The sequence below is a fragment of the Thunnus albacares genome, chromosome 24 (genome assembly GCF_914725855.1).
Source record: "Thunnus albacares chromosome 24, fThuAlb1.1, whole genome shotgun sequence".
NCBI lineage: Eukaryota > Metazoa > Chordata > Actinopteri > Scombriformes > Scombridae > Thunnus > Thunnus albacares.
Genome location: NC_058129.1, coordinates 17039992 through 17066014, shown reverse-complemented (window position 1 = coordinate 17066014; position 26023 = coordinate 17039992). Strand labels below are relative to the sequence as shown.

Here is a 26023-nt window from a genome sequence, read left to right as displayed (position 1 = left end):
TAAAACAAGCTCTAATTTCCTCTGTGGTTTAGTCAAACAGGAAGTCACACTTGACAACACGCCCTGCAAGACTCTGAGAGACTCAGACACAAAGAAGAAATCTAGAGAAACAGAAGAAGCAAAGCAATAATCTTTATAAACATTATTACTGTATTTGTTTGAAGATTTCTTCACCCTGTCATTTTCCACTAAGTGAAGACTTACTGTGTCTTTGATTTGTATAATCTTAATAAGTACAAATATTTCTTTTCAATTTTCAGACTGTCAGGATTTTGCATCCATTGATCTTACTTCTCCTATTACAGTCATGGGGAGGTCATTTCAATGAAACATGCTTGAGTAATACATGGATGTGTTTGCATGTGCTAGAAAACACAATAAATCTTCTGACAAAAAAAGGAAAAAAAAACAGTGCAATGAATGAGATGAGATTAAAAAAATGACATAAATCAAAACTAATATTAAATTATATAAAAAAAGATAATTAATTCAACAAGAGAGGTTGGGTTAGAGTCTACAGTTAAGCAGCTCTGTGAGGCTGCACTTCACAACACCAAGTGAGCTTTCCAGTGTGAATTCAGTTGAAATTTACAACATCTTAAAAGGTAATGCTGGTAATTATTGATTTCCAGAGCAATTATAGATCAAGTATTTCTTATGGACTTACCAAGTGATTAAAAATGAAAATACACAGAGTTGACAGTTTACTTTAAATATGTCCAGATTAGCATTGTAGGAGTATTAACAAGCTGTTGTCCTCCTACAACCTGCATTACTTAGTACAGTATTGACTAATTGAATATTATACTGTTCAGTAGCTTTAACTTATGTAATTTTAAAATATCACCTGAATAAGTGGTACATCAATACACAACCTTTTTCCAGAACTCCAGAACAGCTCAACAGAGATTTAACATTTAAAAATTAAAGGAAAAAATGTTTAGTAGTGGCAGGGTGAAAGGTTTCTTCAGATCACTGTAATGTTTGAAAAGTTGAAAATGTCAGACTCAGTCAATCTTACAGTTGGAGCACCATCAGAGAGACGAGAGTTTACTCCCACCCCCACTTTTCAAATGTCAGTTAGTTTCTCTTTCTGTCATTCTGCAGTTGCTGAGATAAAATGTCACATTGGTTGTGGTTAGAAAAACGCAGGAAGGTTAAAGAGTGAGAAACAGCATATTGAATGTCACTGACTTCACTTTGCAGTGAGAAACTTATGACAGTCTTCAATGTATCATATACAGTATATTGGCTGAGGACTTTTTTATTCCTTATTCAATGATGACATATTTTAGTTTTCTTTTAACTTTTTTGGATTCACAGAAGTTCAGGATGATTCACATGATGATTCAAAGCTTTGATTTTCCATCACACCATTATTTATTAAGACCTGAGCACTGAGTAGTGTGAAGGCTCCATTGTAATGCAAGGAATTACTGTTTTTTGTCAAAATTAATCACAATTTTTGAAACTTTGCACATGCATCAGAAGTGGTGAACATTTATATGTTATATGTTTGGACATGGGTGGGGCAAAATGGCTCGATAGTGCCCTTATGAAATTTCATAATTTCATAGTTTCACCTAGATGCACCAAATTTGGTAGGAACATGTATCATGTCCAGACTTACAAAGAGCCTCTTGGAGCCATACCCTAAGCCCAACAGGAAGTCAGCCATTTTGAATCAACTTTGCTTTTTTTTTTTTGCTAAGTGAAGCCATTGACAGGCCCCAAAACATGTTTGGGGCATTAAACAGGAAGTTGTTGTAACCCCACTTTACATTGTCCAATCTGCCCCAAATTTCTCATGTTTGATAGGAGTCCAGGCCTGAACACATCTACATGTCAATATTGAGTCACAGTCATAGCGTCACCTACTGACAACAGGGAGGCAGCCTTATGTGACAAATGTCCGATTTAAAATGAAATTTACATGGTGTGGTCTACACATGATATACAGCAACATGACATGTAATTAGTGGGTGTTCTAGAGCCACAGGAGGTGATAGTTATTTTCTACATGCAATGTCCAATTTTCATGAAAATGTATATCAATTATATTCTGGTAAATGTATTGCTGCATTAATATTTCACTCTTGTACTATTGCCAATGTGCAAAAGGAAGTTCTGCTTAAATTACACATAGTTCATCAAACGTATATGTAATGTCATCTCCAGCGCCACGTACTGCACACAGTAAATAATATTTTCACCCATTCACAAAGTGTCTGATAATTCTGAAAATTCAGAGATGTCTCAACAGACCTCCAGTAGCGATACGACAGCTGGCCCTCCCTCCAGTGCACGCGAGGTGCGAGGGCCCAGTCATCGCTGCTCGCAGCTTTAATTATGATTATGTTTCACATCCTGCAGAGTCTATTACTGAGTGAGTGTATGTGTGTGTCTCTCTTCTTTCTTTCGATATCTCTATCTTAAAAAAATCCCTAAAAACATCATGCAGATTGTTAAAACCAACACAAAATATCCACAAAAAATACCAAGAACATCATGACTTCAGTTTCAATTACAAGTGATAAAGACTCCAGCAACAGGAGGCCCAAATGCTGCAGCACAACATGTATTTACTCTATCAAGTGCAGGAGTAGGCAGTCTATATCATCACTGTTATATGAGTGCAGGATGAAATTTCATACATGAAAAAGGATTATTAGGCTTAAACGTGCATATAAATTCACTGTCTTCCCTTAAACTGTATATTGTTGAATAAAGTTAGAGATCAGTTTGTTTCTCTTGCACTCTCTCTGGTCCATTTGCAGTCTTTTCTCTTTCATGCTCTCTTTTTAAACAAGTTGTGTAGTCAGTAATATAAATTCAATTTAAACCTCAGTGACATTAAACGCTGCTGTCCCTAATCCCACCTGATCTGTAAACAGTAACACCATCACTGCTGTTATGAAGTCTGACACTCCAGCATCTGCTTTTGTATCTGTTGCTGTAAGAAAGGACGTCAACTTCAATCAGAAAAGCAGAGCAACATTCATTTTTTTAATTTACTTTCAGCTCCTGCTGCTTCTAGCTGAAGCTGTTTCTTTCTCTCTTTTTTTGCTTTTAAAGGTGTTATGGCTTATTAAACAGTTGAAAAATGCATTTTCATTTCTTTAGATTAGGCTACAAAAATCCAGAAGTGTTGCATGTATGTTATTTTCTCTGTGGGTGACAGAAAACAGTGTTGTGATGAGAGGGGTGCTCCATCAAGCTGGATAACGGAAAAGCCTGCGTTACTTTGATAAGATATTTTGAAACATTTAATTTACTATTTTATCAGGCCATATGGGATCCAAAGTTATTGTAAACATAATATTGTAGGATAATACATTCACAGTCTACAGCACACAAGAGGCTATTTTTCTCCAAATTAAATGATTAGATCTGATTTTTAAAACAGGAAACAGATGAGCCTCTTGAGTAGCGTACCAGTGCTTGTAAAATTTGGTGGTGGAGGGCTGGAGGGTTCATAAGTAGAATAAAAATGAAAGTCAATGAAGAAACTCTCTGAACATATTAAAATGTGAAAATAACAATGAATGATTAACAGCTTTCATTAAAACGCCTCACCACAATATATTTTTTTCCCTCACAGCAGATGATGTTTATTACTCTAAAGCACATGTCATTAGTATAAGGTTCTGGTATCTTTAACAGATAAATTCATGATGTGGAACACAAGTAATAAGGAGCTTTATCTGTGCTGATACTGATGCTACAGATAGTACTGGTTCACCTCTGGATAGAAGGAGAAACTGTCCTCTACAATTAACCCACAAGTGCTACAAGTGCTGTGTTATCCACTGTATAACCTGTTAGAATGAACCTCTGTGGATATAAAGAGAGGAAATAAAACGGGGAGATAACTCGTTTATGTGGTATTTCCAGGGTTGTATTTCTCATGTAGCCCTTGCTGAGAGAACAGGAAGTTTTTGCTGTTCTGCTGTCTTCGTCAAATTAAGCCATAATAATTTCTTCTAAATGCAGCCATTTGTTCACAGTATAGGTAGCAACCTAATTGCGGAGGGTAAGAGTTATTTATTTGCTGGAAATTGTTAACTGTAACAAGATCCAGTGAGAGTGCAGGTCACTGAGATGCACCAGACACTTTGATGGATGAAAGAGAAGTGAAGGCAGCTAGCAATCCACTCACAGTGTAACACTTTCTGTAATTTAATGTCATGAATAGAATAGACACAGTGTTTGAAATAGTAGTAAACCATGACTTAACTTAACAATAACACCAGATCTCCCCTTTCAATGATCAATACGTAGACTGCCATTGATTCATCAGACCTGTTCAGTCAAATGATGGACGCTGATGGTTATAAACAAACAAAATATTTATTTATGAATGAATGAGTGAGTGCACAGCATGAACCATATAAACAACACAAAACAGGCAGTTAACAATTAGAACACAATAATGCATATAAGTTAAAAATAAATATGTATTAAAGTCCATGAAAACTATGACACCCCCTTCCAGTAGTTTTAGATTTTTTTTAGAACATGTAAAATGAAAATAAATAAATGGTGATACAAATTATAAATAAATATAAGTAAGAAAAAAAAACAAGAAGAACTAATAAGTATGTCCTGATAACTAAAAAACCAAATGAGTGAAACATTTCTATTTGTGGCCTTTTCTGGTGATCAAGTGCTTTAACATTTACAATGACATCTTTGCTGTGTAATTGTAGATTAAGTTTGTAAACATGTTTTTTCTATGAAAGAATTCTGAATATGTTGTAAAAGGTTGCCATAAGGTGAAAATGTTGTGTTAGAGTCTTTCTTTGCACTGCAAAAAAAAAAAAAGATAAATATAAATATATATGTATATATATATATATATATATATATATATATATATATATATATATATATATATATATACATATATATATATAAAACCAATAAAATTAACAAACAAACAGTAAACATAAATAATGTACAGATTGAGCTTGATTGATATCTCTCTGACTCTCCCGTTTAAGTTTTGAGATGTAATTGTCAGCACACCTCCGTCCTCATTCAACCTGAGCAGGTCTAATCAAGTAGAAACTGAACACCTGTGTGGATGTGCAGTGCTTATGATGAAATGTTTTAGTTGTTTCAAGATAGCATTCTTTGTCCTTCAAAGTACCAGCTGTTGTTGCAGCTGAAAAGTCAGCCTGTCTAGTTAGGTGACAAATGTAATTAAATACCAGAGACACAGTATTTTTTCTGCAGTCTAACTACCTTAAATAAATCACTAGACTGTATGCATTTGGGCTCCCTGAGCAAGACGACAACCTTGAACAGCTCACACAAACAGTTTCAGCTTCCGTCCAACACAACCGTCAACACAAGCACCTCGTGTGCAGTCACACTTCGCTGACTGCAGACACCTGTTTCCTGTAAGATAATCAACAGCAATTCCATATATGGTGTCATGCCTGTCTTGTACAGCTTCCAGTTCTTGCATTAAGCTCCCCTTTTCCAACGGTCACTCCTTAAAATCAGGGTCACCATATATCATGCACTTCAGATAACCTTTTCTATTTCTTCTTTCATAACAGATTAGACATTAATGTGCCTACTCAAACAAGGTGCGAGACATCTACAACATATAAAGGTCAATAGACAGGGTCAAGAGTGCATCATGTTCTTTAAAGACAAAAACTGATCAGTTGACCACACTTCTACATTAGATTAATGATCATCAAAGTATTAATACAATAATATAGTAATTTCTCCAAAAGTACACTTCTAATATAATTTTTTCCTTCACAGGGCGCTGATTGTATTTTTTTTTTTTTTTTGTATATTTACTGCAATGTTACCAGTTTAAATCCCAACACACGCTTGAAGACAAATTTTATTTAACATTTACTATTGATGTTCCCTTGAGCATGACACTGAACTCAATAACTACTGGATGACTCAAAGAAGGAGAAGTTTTGACGTCTCTCCCCTCAGGGTCATGTGATTTCTTGTAAGTTGCAGAAGTGAAACTAAATTCAACAGAGCAGAAGCAGATGGATAAAAACTGACGTCTGACGCGGGGTGAGTGTTAATGAAATATTCTTATTTTACCATGAAAGTCTCAGTCAGTTTCTTCTCTGAGGACTGTAGAGGGGAAAATAGTTAGAATGAACTTCTGTGGATATAAAGAGAGGAAATAAAACGGGTAGATAACTTGTTTGTGTGGTATTTCCGGTGTTGTGTCAAACTCTTTCTCATGTAGCCCTCGCTGAGAGAACAGGGACCTGTACTACGAAGCAAGTTCAACGTACCCAGGATATCTTTTTTGTTGGCAGGTGGATAGGAGCTATTTTAATAAAAAAAAGGGCTCACTGACTATCCACAATTACATTTAGATATCCAAAACAATGTTTCTCCTAGTCAAAATTGTATTCTCACTAGTCAGAATGGTAATTGAAATATCTAAAATAACATTCTTACTAGTTGAAATTGTATTTCAAGAAATCTACAACTTTGATTGTACGAGTCAAAAATAAATTTAATATTCAATATCTAAAAATCTTTAAAAAGTATTTTTTTACTTTTGCGGAACTTGCAGTGTTACGTAACTCTTTTCTTTTTAACTTCCCCTTCATTTGTTAGTCTCAGACACGTCTTTACACCAAGTTGAGGGGGCGAGGCTTGAGAGTCAAAACTTCTCCTTCTTTGAGTCATCCAGTAGTTGCGGAGTTCAGTGTCATGCTCAGTGGAACATATGGCAGGTCGTTTCAACATTGAATAGCTAGACTGGATATTCATTGCGTATATCATTCAATCCGTAATTCAGTTCTTCCTAGTCAAAATAAACATAATGTAATTAAAGATAAGAGTGTGGTTCCATTAAATGATAAAACAGCTTACCATATCCACGGTACATTTGTGGATATCTGAAATTGCATTTTTACTAGTCATAATACCAATTGTGGCCATCCATAATGTCATTCTTACTAGTCACAATGTATTTTGGATATCCAGAAATACATTCTGTATCTGGAATGTTTTTTTCATTTTGCATATCTGAAATTAGAATTATGACAAGTAAGAATTGGATTGTAGATATCCAGAATATTCATTCTAGAAATCCAAAATGTAATTGTGGATATCTGAAATTGAAAGCCCAATACACATGAAGTAACATCATTTTTCCTAGGAAGAATTTCATTGTGGATATCTGAAATGTTCATTTTGACTAGGAAGAATTGAATTATGGATATCTGCAATGAATATCGAGTCTAGCTATTAAATGTTAAAACGATCAGTCAATCGAACCAAACTCCTATCCGTAGTTACATTTTAGATATCCATAATAGCATTTCTCCTGGTCAAAATTGTATTCTCACTAGTCAGAATGGTAATTAAAGATATCCACAATAACATTCTTACAAGTAGAAATTGTATTTCGAGATATCTACAACTTTGATTGTACTAGTTAAAAATAAATTTAAAATATCTTAAAATCTTTATAAGTATAGGTGGCCTTTTTAACTTTTAATTGCTAGACTGGATATGTTTGCAGATATTTGTAATTCAATTCTTCCTAGTCAAAATAAACATTTCAGATATCCATGATGACATTGTTCCTATCCACAGTTGTTATTTCATCATTCTTCTGAGGACAAATGACATCACTTTGGCCATTCATGTGTATTGGGCTTTCAATTTCAGATATCCACAATTGCATTTTTGATATCTAGAATGAATATTCTGGATATCTACAATCCAATTCTTACTAGTCATAATTTCCATTTCAGATATGCAAAATGAAAAACCATTCCAGATATCCTTAATGTCATTTTGAATATCCAAAAATATGTTTTGACCAGTTAAAATGTAATTTTGGATATGTGTAACTGCAATTTTACTAGGACGTCTGTATAAATATTGTGGATATCCATAATTGTAATTCTTTCTATCCAGAATGCAGTTTAGATATCTGAAATTGTAACTGATGTAGATCGACTTAGTAGATGACGTACTGCAAGTTGGGTAGTGCTTGGTTTTTGCTCTTCTGTTTTCAACATGTTTCTGAAAATATTTGAGGCAAGAAATAGGCAATGCAGTAACAGAATCTTGATTCATATTTGACCAGCACTGCCTAGTTTGACAGTTTGATCTGATCATCACTCAGTCACAATCATCTCTGAGTTTAGGACATACGTAGTGCGACATCTAGTGACCACTTTTGGCGGGATTTTTCTTTTTTCACCGAAAGCAAATGCTGACTTCAGTTATGACTAGTAAGAATTGGATTGTAAATATCTGAAAGGAGGGTTTCTCCTAGTAAGAATTGTATTGCAGATATCCAGAATGTTCGTTCAGGACATCAAAAATGTAATTGTGGATATCTGAAATTGAAAGCCCAATACACATGAAGTAACGTCATTTGTCCTAGGAAGAATGACGTTGTGGATATCTGAAATGACAATTTTGACTGGGAAGAATTGAATTACAGATATCTGCAATAAATATCCAGTCTAGAGATTAAATGTTAAAACTGCCACTTTTTAAGGATTTAAAAATATCTTAAATTGAAATTGTGAATGAGCCCTTTTTATGTTAAAATGGCATCCTAACGACCTGTCAGGATATATCCACAATACATTTGTGGATATCTGCAATACAATTCTTACTAGTCATACTTCTAATTTCAGACATCCATAATGACATTCTTACTAGTCAAAATGTATTTTGGATATTCAAAATTACATTATGGATATCTGGAATGTTTTTTCATTTTGGATATCTGAAATTAGAATTATGACTAGTAAGAACTGTATTGTAGATATCCAGAATGTTCATTCTAGATATCAAAAATGCAATTGTGGATATCTGAAATTGAAAGCCCAATACACATGAATGGCCAAAGTGACATAATTTGTCCTAGGAAAAAGGTCATTGTGGATATCTGAAATGTTCATTTTGACTAGAATAATTAAATTACGGATATCTGCACTGGATATCCAGTCTAGCTATTAAATGTTGAAACGGCCTGCCATATGTTCCCTTGAGCATGACACTGAACTCAGCAACTACTGGATGACTCAAAGAAGGAGAAGTTTTGTCTCTCAAGCTGCACCCCCTCAACTTGGTGTGAAGACCTGTCTTAGACTAACAAATGAAGGGGAAGTTAAAAAGAAAAGAGTTACATAACACTGCAAGTTCCGGGAAATTACATGGTGATGGGGGGGGAGTTACACTCTAAACTTGTATCATAGAGTGTTACCTACAGTACTAATGCTTTTACCAAAACCCATTTTAATTTAACCTGTTTAAGCCAAAAGAGATCCTCATAAACATGTTTATGACACACACACACACACACACACACACAGACACATGTTGACAGGGTCATGTGATTTCTTGTAAGTGGCAGTACTGGAACTGGAAGTCTTCAACAGAGCAGAGCAGGTGGATAAAAACTGACATCTGACGCAGGGTGAGTGTTAATAAAACATTCTTATTTTATCATGAAAGTCTCAGTTTCCTCCCTGAGGACTGTAGAGGGGAGAAGAGTTAGAATGAACTTCTGTGGATATAAAGAGAGAAAATAAAACAGGACTTGTTTGGATAACTTGTTTCTCTTGAATCTTGCTTTCTAATCTCACAGTCAGTGTTACTGGTTTACCTCTCAGACTGACTGAAGTCCACAAGATGAGTGCTCGTGTGGAGGAAGAGGAGGACAGAGCAGAGCCTCCACTATCCAACGTTCTGTCTATGAAGAGTAACCGGTACAACGATCATCCTCCAACCTTTAGTAATGAACCTGGACCGTCAAACACAAAGCAAGAGAGCTGCTACTAACTCATTTATATGACTCATTAGGGCCCTGGCATTGAAAGTGTGAGGAACCTGTTGTTTTTGTAGAGATTATTAGGTCAGAGTAGTGAGAAAGCCTATTGTATCTGAAGCAATTAATCACATTTTTAAGGGGTTAAAGGTGCTCGAAAACTCACAAAACTTTGCACATTGATTAGAAGTGAGGGGAAATTATATCTTTTATAGTGATTTGGCTCAGGCGTTGCCAGCAGGCTCCATAGCACAGTAATTTTATACCCAGAAGTCGAACTTTTTCATGAGGCTTCATTCACCACAACTTTAATAGGAATTAACAGGCCCCCTCCTCCGACACTGTATCCAGTTCTCTTTATACATCCATGCATGAAGCCAAAAAAGTTCGACTGTCAGGTATAAAATTACTCAGATCTTCCGCATCTGTGAGGTCCATAGAAAATGTGCACCAGAGACTTCTGCTGTCCTGGCCAACTAATTCCTGTTTAGCCTTTTCCCATGATTGTGTGCTGGAAATATGCCCTTTGGGCCAGAGTGCATCACATGATGAAGCTGGAAGTTGTAATTACACAGTTTGGCCGCTGTGTCAAATTGGCTTCAAAGCCTGGTGCTGTTCATAGTGGTGCTCAAAGTACTCGAAAATTCATGAAACTTTCCACATGCATCAGAAGTGGGGAAATTATATATTTGTAGGGATTGGGCTCGGCTCATTTGTCATCATATCCATTCAGTCACATATGGGGCTGAAAATTCCTGAGCGTCAGTTTTGATATCAGTTACATCATTTAAATTTTCCCTGAAAGACTACAAAATTTAGTGGTCAAATGTAACATCTCCAGACTAAAATAATAAAAGCGTCTTGGAGCCAAACCCTAAGTCCAACAGGAAGTCAGCCATCTAAATTGCGAGGTTTTTGACTTTGAGTTAGTATCTGTGACAGCTGCCAGTCATTTAGAAAAGCTGTGATCTAATCTGCGACTTATTATCTGCAGGAGCAGCAGTTTGTGTGTTTAGAGCTCCTTCAATGGCTTTGTCATCAGAGAATTTATCAAGGATTCACATGATATGAATTAAAACATCTTGGTGGTGTTACAGACGTCAGACAGACCACAGACAGAGAGCAGAGTCCCCAGCATCAGACTGTCTGTCTATGAAGAGTGACCGGTCCAACCATGATCCCCCGAACTTCAGTAACAAACCTGGACCCTCAGACACAAAGTAAGAGACTGTTTCTGTTGTAAACTGATTGACTAATGGCTAAATGTATTGTTGCATTAATGATCCACTTGTGTAGCACCGCCTACTCCATAGCGCCCTCAAACGCAGAGCCATGTTGGAATAAAGTTGCTTTGATGTTCATGAAATTCGGTGGGATCATTGCTCTTATCATTGTCGACATAATAAAGAAAAGTGTTTTTACTCAACAGGAAGTCAGCCATTTTGGATTTCGTACATCAATGTTCATTTTACAAACACGTTTGAGGCCTTTAGGATGCACAAAAACTCAAGAAACTTTGCACCCATGTTCAAACTAGTAAATATTTCGATTTCACAATGCATTTGAGCTTAGGCGTGGCATGTGGGCTGTATAGCGCCCCCTAATTAATTTTAACATTGATGAGGTGCTAGAGATGCTTGAAATTCACCAAATTTTGCACATGTATCAGAAGTGGCAAAACTTGATATCTGATATGGATCTTGGGCTTGGGTGTGGTAAAATGGCTCAAGGACACCCTCTAGAAATTTTCAGTCAAAGCCCCCACCTTAAAATTTAATGTAGATGAACAAAATTTGGAAGGCAGATGAAACATCTCCAGACTTAAAAACAAACCTCTTGGAGCCATACCCAAAGTCCAACAGGATGTCACCCACTTTGAATTTACTGTGAATTTTTTTTTGCAATGCAAAACCATTGTCAGACATTTTAACAAACTCCTCCTAGAGAATTAATCAGTGTGACTTAAAATTTTGTAGGTGACATCTAAAGATCTTTGTGATGCTAAATTGCGAAGCTTTTGAGTGTTCGTGGAACGCCCTTGACATGGCGTGCCAGTCAATTTTGCCCAAAACATGAAACACGCAGATGTTGTGACTCAACTTTACATTGTCCTATTTGCCCCAAATTTCTTATGTTTAATGAGAGTCCAGGCCTGAATACATCTACATGTCAATATTGAGCCATAGTCATAGCGCCACCTACTGACAACAGGAAGTCAGTCTTATGTGACAAGGTTCATCCGATTCACATGAAATGTACATGGTGTGTTCTACACATGATATACTGCAACATGACATATAATTAATGGGTGCTCTCTAGCGCCACATAGTGGACACAGGAAGTGGTAGTATTTCGCTTCATGAGAGTCCAGTCCTGAACACATTTACATGTAAACATTGAGTCATAGTCATAGTGCCACCTACTGACAATGGGAAGGCAGCCTTATGTGACAAACATCATCTGATTTACATGAAATTTACATGGTGTGGTCTACACATGATATACAACAACATTACGCATAATTAGTGGGTGTTCTCTAGTGCCACATAGTCAACACAGGAAGTGTTATTTAACTCCTACATACAATATCCAACATTCACGAAAATGTATATCCATGACAGTTGCTCTCTGGTAAATGTATTGCTGCATTAATATTTCACTTATGTAGTATATTCTACGGGCAACAGCAAGTGAACCCTAAATGACACATAGTTCATCAAATGTATATACAATTTCCAATATGTCATCTTCAGCGCCACATACTGCACACAAGAAATAATGTTTTACCCATTCACACAGTGTCCGATACTCCTGAAAATTCAGAGCCGTGTCAACCGACCTCCAGTAGCAATACAACGGCTACCGTTCCATCTGAAGCATGCAAATTAATTTTAATTACCTCTGCCAATGACGTTATGTTGTCTGTCCCCAATGGTTGATTTTGTGTTTGTATATTAAAATTCCTTCTAATATTTATTTGCTATCTAAAATTGAACGCACATTCAAATCATTTGTCCCATCTTCCTCTTAGTATCTGTGTCAGCTGTCAGTCATTTAGAAAAGCTGTGATCTAATCTGCGACTTATTATCTGCAGGAGCAGCAGTTTGTGTGTTTAGAGCTCCTTCAATGGCTTTGTCATCAGAGAATTTATCAAGGATTCACATGATATGAATTAAAACATCTTGGTGGTGTTACAGACGTCAGACAGACCACAGACAGAGAGCAGAGTCCCCAGCATCAGACTGTCTGTCTATGAAGAGTGACCGGTCCAACCATGATCCCCCGAACTTCAGTAACAAACCTGGACCCTCAGACACAAAGTAAGAGACTGTTTCTGTTGTAAACTGATTGACTAATGGCTAAATGTATTGTTGCATTAATGATCCACTTGTGTAGCACCGCCTACTCCATAGCGCCCTCAAACGCAGAGCCATGTTGGAATAAAGTTGCTTTGATGTTCATGAAATTCGGTGGGATCATTGCTCTTATCATTGTCGACATAATAAAGAAAAGTGTTTTTACTCAACAGGAAGTCAGCCATTTTGGATTTCGTACATCAATGTTCATTTTACAAACACGTTTGAGGCCTTTAGGATGCACAAAAACTCAAGAAACTTTGCACCCATGTTCAAACTAGTAAATATTTCGATTTCACAATGCATTTGAGCTTAGGCGTGGCATGTGGGCTGTATAGCGCCCCCTAATTAATTTTAACATTGATGAGGTGCTAGAGATGCTTGAAATTCACCAAATTTTGCACATGTATCAGAAGTGGCAAAACTTGATATCTGATATGGATCTTGGGCTTGGGTGTGGTAAAATGGCTCAAGGACACCCTCTAGAAATTTTCAGTCAAAGCCCCCACCTTAAAATTTAATGTAGATGAACAAAATTTGGAAGGCAGATGAAACATCTCCAGACTTAAAAACAAACCTCTTGGAGCCATACCCAAAGTCCAACAGGATGTCACCCACTTTGAATTTACTGTGAATTTTTTTTTGCAATGCAAAACCATTGTCAGACATTTTAACAAACTCCTCCTAGAGAATTAATCAGTGTGACTTAAAATTTTGTAGGTGACATCTAAAGATCTTTGTGATGCTAAATTGCGAAGCTTTTGAGTGTTCGTGGAACGCCCTTGACATGGCGTGCCAGTCAATTTTGCCCAAAACATGAAACACGCAGATGTTGTGACTCAACTTTACATTGTCCTATTTGCCCCAAATTTCTTATGTTTAATGAGAGTCCAGGCCTGAATACATCTACATGTCAATATTGAGCCATAGTCATAGCGCCACCTACTGACAACAGGAAGTCAGTCTTATGTGACAAGGTTCATCCGATTCACATGAAATGTACATGGTGTGTTCTACACATGATATACTGCAACATGACATATAATTAATGGGTGCTCTCTAGCGCCACATAGTGGACACAGGAAGTGGTAGTATTTCGCTTCATGAGAGTCCAGTCCTGAACACATTTACATGTAAACATTGAGTCATAGTCATAGTGCCACCTACTGACAATGGGAAGGCAGCCTTATGTGACAAACATCGTCTGATTTACATGAAATTTACATGGTGTGGTCTACACATGATATACAACAACATTACGCATAATTAATGGGTGTTCTCTAGTGCCACATAGTCAACACAGGAAGTGTTATTTAACTCCTACATACAATATCCAACATTCACGAAAATGTATATCCATGACAGTTGCTCTCTGGTAAATGTATTGCTGCATTAATATTTCACTTATGTAGTATATTCTACGGGCAACAGCAAGTGAACCCTAAATGACACATAGTTCATCAAATGTATACACAATTTCCAATATGTCATCTTCAGCGCCACATACTGCACACAAGAAATAATGTTTTACCCATTCACACAGTGTCCGATACTCCTGAAAATTCAGAGCCGTGTCAACCGACCTCCAGTAGCAATACAACGGCTACCGTTCCATCTGAAGCATGCAAATTAATTTTAATTACCTCTGCCAATGACGTTATGTTGTCTGTCCCCAATGGTTGATTTTGTGTTTGTATATTAAAATTCCTTCTAATATTTATTTGCTATCTAAAATTGAACGCACATTCAAATCATTTGTCCCATCTTCCTCTTAGTATCTGTGTCAGCTGTCAGTCATTTAGAAAAGCTGTGATCTAATCTGCGACTTATTATCTGCAGGAGCAGCAGTTTGTGTGTTTAGAGCTCCTTCAATGGCTTTGTCATCAGAGAATTTATCAAGGATTCACATGATATGAATAAAAACATCTTGGTGGTGTTACAGACGTCAGAGAGACCACAGACAGAGAGCAGAGTCCCCAGCATCAGACTGTCTGTCTATGAAGAGTGACCGGTCCAACCATGATCCTCCGAACTTCAGTAATGAACCTGGACCCTCAGACACAAAGTAAGAGACGGTTTCTGCTGTAAACTGACCTGATCGAGGATGATTCAGTGAGGATGAAGACAAACTGCTCTGATAAAATATTTCTATTCATGATGCAGAACTATTATTATAGAAAATATATTTCAAACTAAGATGGATCTTAATCTGCGTTTTATAGCCAGAAACTACAGATGGTATTTCTGTAGCAACCTGAGAACCTCCATGTCAGAATTTACACTTCAAGAAGATATTCACACATCTTTGCCCCAATGTTGAAGTCACTGTAAAGATCTGCGACTATTCAAAACCTGAAAGAATGTGCTTCAAATGTGTAATTAATTTTCTCATGTTTTTACTCAAAACATACCTCAGGTCAGCTGTTATAAGCTACCAGATGTTGTGTTGAATCAGTCAATCAATCAATCAATCAATTTTTATTTATATAGCGCCATATCACAACAGAAGTCATCTCAAGGCACTTTTCACATAGAGCAGGTCAAGACCGTACTCTTTAATTTACAGAGACCCAACAATTCCCCCATGAGCAAGCACTTGGCGACAGCAGTAAGGAAAAACTCCCCTTTAACGGGTAGAAACCTCAAGCAGACCCCGGCTCTTGGTGGGCGGCCATCTGCTTTGACCGGTTGGGTTGAGAGAGAGAAAGAGAGAGGGAAAGGGGGAGGGGGGACAGGAGAGCAACAATCACAACAACAACAACAAGCACAAGCATCAATAGACAGGGAAGGATGCCATCAGGACTGTGAAGGACCGCGAAGGTTCGGCCCGGGACTCAGGTTTTCCTGTGAGATGAGAAAGCACAAAAAACTCTGGGGAAGAAGCAAAGTTAGTGACATGCATTGATGTTACATGAATGCATACAGAAAGAGAGGAGGAAGAGGAGAGAGGAGCTCAGTGCATCATGGGAAGTCCCCCAGCAGTCTAGGCCTATAGCAGCATAACTAAGGGCTGATCCAAGACGAGCGTGGTCGGCCCTAACTATAAGCTTTATCAAAAAGGAAAGTTTTAAGCCTACTCTTAAACATAGAGAGGGTGTCTGCAACCCGGACTGAATCCGGTAGATGGTTCCATAGAAGAGGAGCCTGAAAGCTGAAGGCTCTGCCTCCCATTCTACTTTTAAAGACTGTAGGGACCACCAGTAAGCCTGCATACTGGGAGCGCAGTGTTCTAGTGGGATAATACGGTATTATGAGCTCTTCAAGATATGATGGTGCCTGACCATTAAGGGCTTTGTAAGTTAGGAGAAGGATTTTAAATTCTATTCTATATTTTACAGGAAGCCAATGTAGTGAAGCTAAAATGGGAGAAATGTGGGCTCTTTTTCTAGTTTTAGTCAGTACACATGCAGCTGCATTCTGGACCAGCTGGAGAGTCTTTAGAGACTTGTTAGGGCAGCCTGATAATAAGGAATTGCAATAATCCAGCCTAGAAGTAACAAATGCGTGAACTAGTTTTTCTGCATCTTTTAGGGACAGGATGTGCCTGATTTTTGTGATATTACGTAAGTGAAAAAAGGCAGTCCTTGAAATTTGATTTATGTGGGAGTTAAAGGACATATCCTGATCAAAGATAACTCCCAGATTCCTTACAGTGGTGCTGGAGGCCAGGGTAATGCCATCCAGTATAGCTATATCATTAGATAATGTGTTTCTAAGGTGTTTAGGGCCAAGCACAATAACTTCAGTTTTATCTGAATTTAGTAGTAGAAAATTGCAGGTCATCCAGGTCTTTATGCCGTTAAGGCATGTTTGGAGTTTGTTTAACTGATTGGGTTCATCTGTCTTCACTGATAAATATAATTGGGTGTCATCTGCGTAACAATGAAAATTTATGGAGTGTTTCCTAATAATATTTCCTAAAGGAAGCATATATAAGGTGAATAGAATTGGTCCAAGTACAGAACCTTGTGGAACTCTGTGTCTAACCCTTGTCTTCATGGAGGATTCATCATTAACATGTACAAACTGAAATCGGTCTGATAAATAGGACTTAAACCAGCTTAATGCAGTTCCTTTAATGCCAATTAAATGTTCTCAGTGCATATCATAATAGTGCAAAATGTGGTGAATGTGGTGAAAAGATTATTTGTAGAAATGCTTTACTCACCTTGATTATGTGTGTTTGAGGTTTTTTTCTCTTCAGCTAACTGCTTATATAAAATATAGTGTGGAAAACATGGAAGAAAATTAAGCTGAAAGATCCACATTTTTGGAGCTTGCAGTTGAAAGCTGTGAATCATTAGTAAGTGGACCTTACTAATGCATGAAACACACTGTTACATGCTGTGTGTCTTAGACTGCTGGCCTACCACAAGTTTTAGACCACTTCTAACCTCAGTTCAAATCTAACTAACCCAAGATAAGCTGCCCAAAGGGACTGTAAAGCAGTAAAGGACATAATCAGCTCTCTTTAATGGAAGGCTTTTACAGTGAAGCAGCTGCAGGAAGTGTTGAGTTTGTGTTAATAGAAAACTACAAGCAGATCACTAAATGTTTAGTAAGACAGCCAGATAAGAAACACAGTTAAGGGTTGTTTTCAGCAGAGAGACAAATAAATCTCTTTATGTCAGTTTACAAAATTTAAATATGTATTTATGAAAGCAGGAGAGTTTAAATAAAACACACTTTTACTGTTCTCTGGGACTGTCTGAGCTTCTAGACAGGGTCGGCTGTAGGAGTATTGATGCTTTATTATTTAATTACCTCGTTATTGTGGGCACCACCTCCTGTTTGGTTAGGATTTGTTAGTGCCAGGAGGGAGCACTAACCCTTGTTCAATTTAATCAATGAATCAGTCTCATAATTGTTAGTTCTTGTCCCAAACAGTGACCTCTGTTTACTGCAGCTCAAATGAACAAACAACCATTTATTATTAGCTAAACATCTTGAGGATATATGATAAAGGTAATACAGGGAATAAACGGGGAATGCTAAGAGAAAGCTAATTCAACTTCTCTAAAGAAATTATCTTTTAATTTTAATGTAATATGACATCAACCCTTGATCACAAAGCCATGTTATGCCTTACTGTTGAGGTGTTTAGTCGTGCTAGAGACGTCATCTCGGCAGGTCCAACATTAGTTGGTGCAGCATCACCAGCGTTGTTCGGCAGTTAAAGAGCCCAGATCAGGCTTTGGACTGTGGGTGCGTCTTCGTAGATGCAGAGGTGTTTAACACCAGTAAAAGGGAGTCAAGCTGTTCCAGGCTGCTCTGAAAGAGTCTTCAGGACGGCTTAACTTCTAGTTTGCAGTATTACTGTCAGAAAGCAGGTAGAGGTCCAGTTTAAAGCGTTGTTTTCTTCTTCAGGAGTTTAAGTTGAGGATTCAGACTATGGTTGGCTTGTAGTAACTTGAGTTGAGTGTCAAATAAAGTTTAATCTGACTATGCTCAAATCCTCAGTGGCGTTTACTTCAAAATAAAATACTGTATGTGTTTACTTCAAAAGTAAATGACTGTATGTGGAAATATGAGACTTAATGCTCCAAATAAAACAAAAACAAACTAAAATTGTGTCAGTAAAAGACTGAATATACATATACTTGGTTGGAGAAGAAATGAAAGAGATGTCTTAAGAATTTTCCTCGAGTTCTTGGACGTTTTGCAGCCTGCTTATTCTGAAATAAAGGGATTTTTAGGGAAAGTCTAATTCTGAGTTTTTACATGCAAAAATCACACTTCAAAGTCACTAGGTCTGAACATTTCCAGTCAGCTTGTATCATATTTGTAAAACTATTCAAGAAAACAGTGAAGCAGTTTACATATGTTTCATAATAAGTCAGCTCTTCTAAATAACATAACAAACATTAACTTTCATACTGATACTTGATGATGTTTAAGCATACAACCTTCACTGATTCAACTTCCTCAAAATATTTACATGTCTCAAACCATCTACACTGAAATAATACTATAGTGAAAGGAACTTCAGTAAAGAAACACTTATGTGATTCGGTTACTGTCAGAAACATATTTAAATATAAGTTCAACATAACTCTTACTTCATAATATAAAAGCATTCATTATGACTGTTGTTTAACAATAAAAGAAAACTTTAAACTGAAATCCTTCAAACATTATATCTTTACATTCCTATTACTTCTGAAAATTCACTCTTTCAATACAACTACTAGATCAAAAGTTAAACACTTAGGTGTTTGAAAATACAAATACATTGTTACCAAACATTCATCAACTCTTAACATAAGGAAATTTAACCCTTGTCACTAGAAGGCAGTATTGTTGCATGTAGTATAAAGTTAATAAAAGTTGATAAGATCAAAGTTTTAATATCTCCTTAGTAGATAGTCACACAACTATGAAAGTCATACCATTCTTTTTGTATTTACATGACAAATAACATGATATAACTTGCATAATGATCAGACATTGAATTTACATGAATTTCAGGTTTGGCTCAGATTTGCAAGGAGGCTTCACAAAAGTCCTCAGGAATGTGGGTTATAGTTTATGGCTTTGGTGAGATAAGAGAGTCAAACCTAACTAACCCAAGATAAGCTGCCCAAAGGGACTGTAAAGCAGTAAAGGACATAATAATCTCTCTTTAATGGAAGGCTTTTACAGTGAAGCAGCTGCAGGAAGTGTTGAGTTTGTGTTAATAGCAAACTACAAGCAGATCACTAAATGATAAGATAAGAAACACAGTTAAGGGTTGTTTTCAGCAGAGAGACAAATGAATCTCTTTGTCAGTTTACAAGACTTAAATATGTATTTATGAAAGCAGGAGAGTTTGAATAAAATTAATTATTTTCAAAAAGAAGCTACACTTTTACTGTTCTCTGTGACTGTCTGAGCTTCTAGACAGTGTTGGCCAAATCTTAATATTTTTCAACAACAATCAATGAAGCATATTAGTGATAAAGAAATGTTTTTACAGAGAGCGGATGAGGAAGAGGAGGAGTGGTGTGTCTGTGGCGGAGCAGCTGTCCTGCTGTTCTTTGTGTCAGAAGGACGTCCTGAAGGATCCAGTCTCTACCAGCTGTGGACACTGGTTCTGCAGACAGTGTATCAGCTCATACTGGGACAAGTCTGCTTCATCAGGAGACTTCTCCTGTCCTCACTGTGGAAAAAGATCCAGGACAAGACCTGGACTGCAGACAGACAGTCAGACCATCACTGTACAAAGTAAGACTGATTGTTTTTGTGTTGGTAATAATGAATTATTGTCATATTGTCTTTGTTTAGTCTCACTTTTTTCTCTGTTTTAGTGAATGTTGCTCTCCAGGAGGTTTTACATGAACAAAAGATCAGTTTGAAGAGGAGATGTGAACATGTGACTGAAGGAACTGATGAAGCAGGAAGTGAAACCCTCCTCAACAGCATCTACACTGAGCTCTACATCACAGAGGGACAGAGTGAAGAGGTTAATACCCAACATGAGGTGAGGCAGCTTGAGACAGCTTCCAAGATGAAGATCCTCCATGACACTCCAATCAAGTGCCACGACGTGTTTAAAGTCTTTACAGCTGAAGAGGAACACAAAAGCTCACCTGTTGAATCCTCACCTGACAAAAAGAAACACATCAGAGTCGTTCTGACGAGCGGCATCGCTGGTGTTGGAAAAACCTTCTCAGTGAAGAAGTTCACTCTGGACTGGACAGAGGGCTTGGAAAACCAAGATGTCAGTCTGGTGATTCTGTTTTCATTCAGGGAGCTCAATTTGATCAAAGATGAGCAGTACAGTCTTCTCATGCTGATCCATGTTTTCCATCCAACATTACAGAAGGTCACAGCAGAGAAGCTGGCTGTCTGTAAAGTTTTGTTCATCTTTGACGGCCTTGATGAAAGCAGACTTTCATTAGATTTCAACAACATGACGATCATGTCTGATGTCACACAGAAGTCATCAGTCAACGTGTTGTTGACAAACCTCTTCATGGGGAATCTACTTCCCTCGGCTCTCATCTGGATAACTTCCCGACCTGCAGCAGCCAATCAGATCCCTCCTACATGTGTTAACAGGGTAACAGAAGTACGAGGCTTCACTGATGCCCAAAAGGAGGAGTACTTCAGGAGGAAATTCAGTGATGAAGATCTGTCCAGCAGAATCATCTCACACATTAAGACATCCAGGAGCCTCCAGATCATGTGTCACATCCCAGTCTTCTGCTGGATCACTGCTACAGTTCTGGAGCACATGTTGACTACAGACCAGAGAGGAGAGCTGCCCAAGACCCTGACTGACATGTACTCACACTTCCTGCTGGTTCAGACAAAGAGGAAGAAGCACAAGTATAATGAAGGACATGAGATGAGTCCACAGGAGCTGACGAAGGCTGACAGGGAAGTTCTTCTGAAGCTGGGGAGGCTGGCGTTTGAACAACTGGAGAAAGGAAACATCGTGTTCTACCAAAAAGACCTGGAGCAGTGTGGTCTTGATGTCACAGAGGCCTCAGTGTACTCAGGATTTTGTACAGAGATCCTCAAAACAGAGAGTGTGATCTTCCAGAAAAGAGTCTACAGCTTTGTTCATCTGAGTGTTCAGGAGTTTCTGGCTGCAGTCTACATGTACCACTGTTACACCAGCAGCAACACAGAGGTACTGGAGGCCTTCCTGGGAAAACAATACAGTCACTCATCCCTGGATGACTTCCTGATGAAAGCCATGGAAAAATCTCTCAGAAGTGAAAATGGCCATCTGGACCTGTTTGCTCGTTTCCTTCATGGCCTCTCGGTAAAGTCCAATCAGAGTCTCTTAGGAGGCCTGCTGGGTCAGAAAAAGAACAGTCCAGAAATCATTCAGAGAGCCATCCACAAACTGAAGGAGAAGAGCATCAACGTGTCTCCTGACAGAAGCATCAACATCTTCCACTGTCTGATGGAGTTGAACGACCGCTCAGTACATCAGGAGATCCAAGAGTTCCTGAAGTCAGAGAACAGATCAGAGAAGAAACTCTCTGAGTTCCACTGCTCAGCTCTGGCCTACATGCTGCAGATGTCAGAGGAGCTTCTGGATGAGTTGGACCTGAAGAAGTACAATACATCAGACCAGGGACGACTGAGACTGATCCCAGCTGTGAGGAACTGCAGAAAGGCTGTGTAAGTCCAGATGTGATTATCAACGTCATAAATCAATCACTGCAGAACACACACATCTCTCATGTCCAGCTGCTCAGTCCAAAATGTTTTAGATACTTCCTGTTGTGTTTTACAGTGTTGAGAGTGATTGGGAAACAAAATATCAACATTATAAAGCCAATATCACATCATCATATCAATATTACAGTAAAGTGTAATGTAAATGTATAGTGCATGCTGTAAAGTGTGAATCACTTTACATTAAAGATGCTCCGAAGAGGAATTTCAGGGCCAATGACAACAATTGATAATTATGTTTGTTGTGTCTGATACCAATACAGTAACCGGTATTGGTAATCTTAAAACAATGTAGGTTATTTTTGTTTGTAAGTTACACTGGCCTTCTGAAAACAGGCAGCAACACAGAGAGCAGAGGAGAGAAAGGTAAGAGAGGCAGGACTGTACAGACTACTATAATCTACTCTAAAACCATATCTGCTCTGTTACTCTCAGTCCGCTCCAGTACCAACACAAGACCTGACCTTAAAAAGTCTCTGTTCACAACCAGGTTTACAATGATGTCACTAGTCCACAGTCACTGTAAAAAGGCTCTGCATTATCAGACACAATTATTGGCTGAAATTCAATTACCAAAACAACAACAATACAGTAGTTACATTTTCTCATTTCTTGGCCAATAAAATATCAGCCACTGACATATCATACATCCCTCCTTTACATACATGCACATTGTAAAACTAATAAACTATTAAAGTGTGTTCAGCTTGTGTTACAGCTGCTTGTTGCAAAAATTATAAACCAGTTATTCTCACAACAATTGTTCTTCAGTTGTAACCAAAACTTTGAGAGCAAGAAAATCTTTGTAGTTGATGTGTTTACACTTATGCACACAGTTATTCTGTTTAATTATAAACAATGTTACATTTTACAGTTTATCCTTCACCTCATAGTTTTAATACAAATCCAGCAAAAGAACTTCAGGATTTAAGGATTTGTGTTTTGACGGTCAGCATTTTATTACAATAGACAGCATTTTACCATAAATGCACTATATGGAGCTGCTGACCCCTCAAAACAAAATTTGTTTTGTCATCAAAATGCATAGTGTCTATATTTATGATGAAAGTGTTTAAGTTTAATTTATTTAAATGTAATATAATTTGTAATAACAGGCTTAAGAACTGTGGACTCTCAGAGACTCACTGTGAAGTTGTGGCCTCAGCTCTGAAGTCCAACCCCTCCCATCTCAGAGAGCTTGACCTGAGTGAAAACTCCAACCTGAAGGACTCAGAATGGAAGATTCTGTCTGCTGGACTGGAGAGTCCAAACTGTAGACTGGAGACTCTGAGGTCAGTTCACCGACTGTGTTTTCCTCTTGTACATCTTGTATAGACCCAGTTATTTAAATTCATAATAGAAGTTTCACATTTAATTTGATTCATTTGTATTTCACAAATCACTAAAATGTTTAAAATCCAAAATGCCTGAACAGTTGATTTCACTTTGAATTTAGTCTACCATCGAAAGGTTCTGATATTTGTAAGAAATTATGGTAATTATTGGACAACTTTATGTTAGACCAATTTAATATTTATAATTTTTGGTACGTGTGTGAAACTCAAATCTATAAACCAAATGGGAAAAAAAGTTCAAGACTTTCATTGCATATCCATGAATAATGTCTTATATATTAAACATTGATAACACACTATTTTGTAGGAACTTATACATAAAGTCTCTCTCACGCACACTTTAATACTCTCATACAGGAGAACAGACAAAGAGCAAATCATATTTCCAAATGCAGTTTGTATCTCAAGTCGTGTTTTAGCTGCTGCACTTCAACATGTGCATGATGCTTCCTGGCAGAAAATGATGTTACTTTGTGTAGCTGCACCACCAGTTAAAAGGGAAGTCATGTGAAAGTCTGGTGTTTGGCACTGATCACAGTCATTCAGCAGTGATGATGAGAGTAAATCTGTGGTTGGAAATAAATTCCTCAGTAGGAGGAAAATATTAATTTTTCTGTATATACTCAAGTTCTGTAGTGTTTTAATGAAATTACACTTAATTGTTACCATTTACAGGAAGAAGATAAATAAAAGTAATACATAAGCTTTAATCCAACATGTATAATTTGATCCATTTTACAGTCAGCAGCATTTTATTGATCTGTGTTGACATGAATAGGTGTCTGAATGTTGTTGTGTCCATAGAGGCCATTTATGAGATCAGAGTAGATCCGAGGAGAAACAAAAGAAAGAGAGAGAGAAAGAGTAACTTCCCATTCATTCTGTATTTTGTTTGTGGATTTCGATGATGTAAAAAAACAGTGAGAGCTGCATCAACCAGATATTGTTCTTCGTAGATTGTCACATCTCAGTAGCCAATGGGATTGTTTACATGAATCACGTGACACAGACAGCGCGGTATATCTAAACACAGAGCATCGCTCAACTTTAGCTCATAGTTCTGAGTGACAGAACAAACATCGGAATTCAACATGATTCATATTATTGTTGTTGAAAGTTCAATCAGTGAAAACGAGTCAGTGACAGTGAAAACATAAACGATGGACAGATAAATAACGGTTTGCTACAGATGGTAGTTGGTCAGCTAACATTAGCTTGGCGCTGGGCAAGTTCACGTCTATCCTTTTTATTGCAAGTAAATTACACATTATTATTAAAAGAAAATAACAAGCAGATAGATGTTTAATTGTGTCCTGTAGGCTGTAGACTTAACTGTTGGCCTGTGCGCCCAGTGGGTGTATTAACAGGCTGAATATACTGTACATAACCACCTAATATATGTAAATGAAGTAACGTCATTTTTTACCATTTAATATTTATCTCATCACTCCTCGCACTCTTCACTTCTTTACACTATTTCAATCCCGTTTACAGTTCATAGAAACGGTTTCACGTGTATATAGTCATTCCTTGTGTATATTTCTGAAGATTGTTGTGTTGTTATTCTGTGTAAGAACATTGAGAGCCACTAAAGCGGAGTCAAATTGCTTGTATGTGTAAACATACTTGGCCAATAAAGATGATTCTGATTCTGATTTGTAGGATAAAGTTACGGGTTATTTACCATTGAAGGCTCCAGCAATTTTGATTAAATGTTAATTAATTGTTAGGTTTGTCCAACACATCTGGTCTGATCTAATTAACCTCTTAAGCCCTAGGCCTCTGACTCAGGCCCCTGCTTGAAAATGGCACACTCATAATAAATACAGTATATCTCTGCAACTACAAGGTTTATATGAACACTTATATATACATATATTTTTATATATATATATATATATATATATATATATATATATATATATATATATATATATATATATACACATATATATACATATATATATATATATATATATATGTATATATATATATATATATGTATATATATATATATATATATGTATCCGCGACCCACTTTTGGGTCGCGACCCACCAGTTGAGAATCGCTGGCTTAGACGATGGCCGACTTCACTCTGTCCTTCCTACTGGGAATGTGGATACAGAAAGGCTGTAATCAACTCAAAATGACCCAGAGACATTGGAGTAGACATTACTAGTGGTTTTATGCTGCCAGACGCAACTTTTGATTACAAAAACAGCACAGGTAAGACATAATTCGTAGTTGTTAATGTAAAAACGGAAGTTTTTCTATATGTCGTCGACGTTTTTTCCAGTGAGTTTTGGTCGGATAGTGATAGGAGTTATATTGCTGGAA

The 26023-nt window shown here is 37.3% G+C and overlaps 1 protein-coding gene across 1 annotated transcript in view; it reads left to right on the top strand.

The window, feature by feature from the left end:
- Nucleotides 1–5905: 5905 nt before the first annotated feature.
- Nucleotides 5906–26023, top strand: part of LOC122976773 (NACHT, LRR and PYD domains-containing protein 12-like) — a 197501-nt gene continuing 177383 nt past the window's right edge. Inside the window, exons 1-7 of the mRNA XM_044345438.1 lie at nt 5906–6058; nt 9380–9448; nt 9620–9794; nt 10897–11019; nt 12998–13120; nt 20112–20359; nt 20443–22273. Coding sequence (XP_044201373.1) covers nt 9664–9794; nt 10897–11019; nt 12998–13120; nt 20112–20359; nt 20443–22273 — 2456 coding nt within the window. The 5' untranslated portion in view covers nt 5906–6058; nt 9380–9448; nt 9620–9663. The remainder of the gene's footprint in view (nt 6059–9379; nt 9449–9619; nt 9795–10896; nt 11020–12997; nt 13121–20111; nt 20360–20442; nt 22274–26023) is intronic.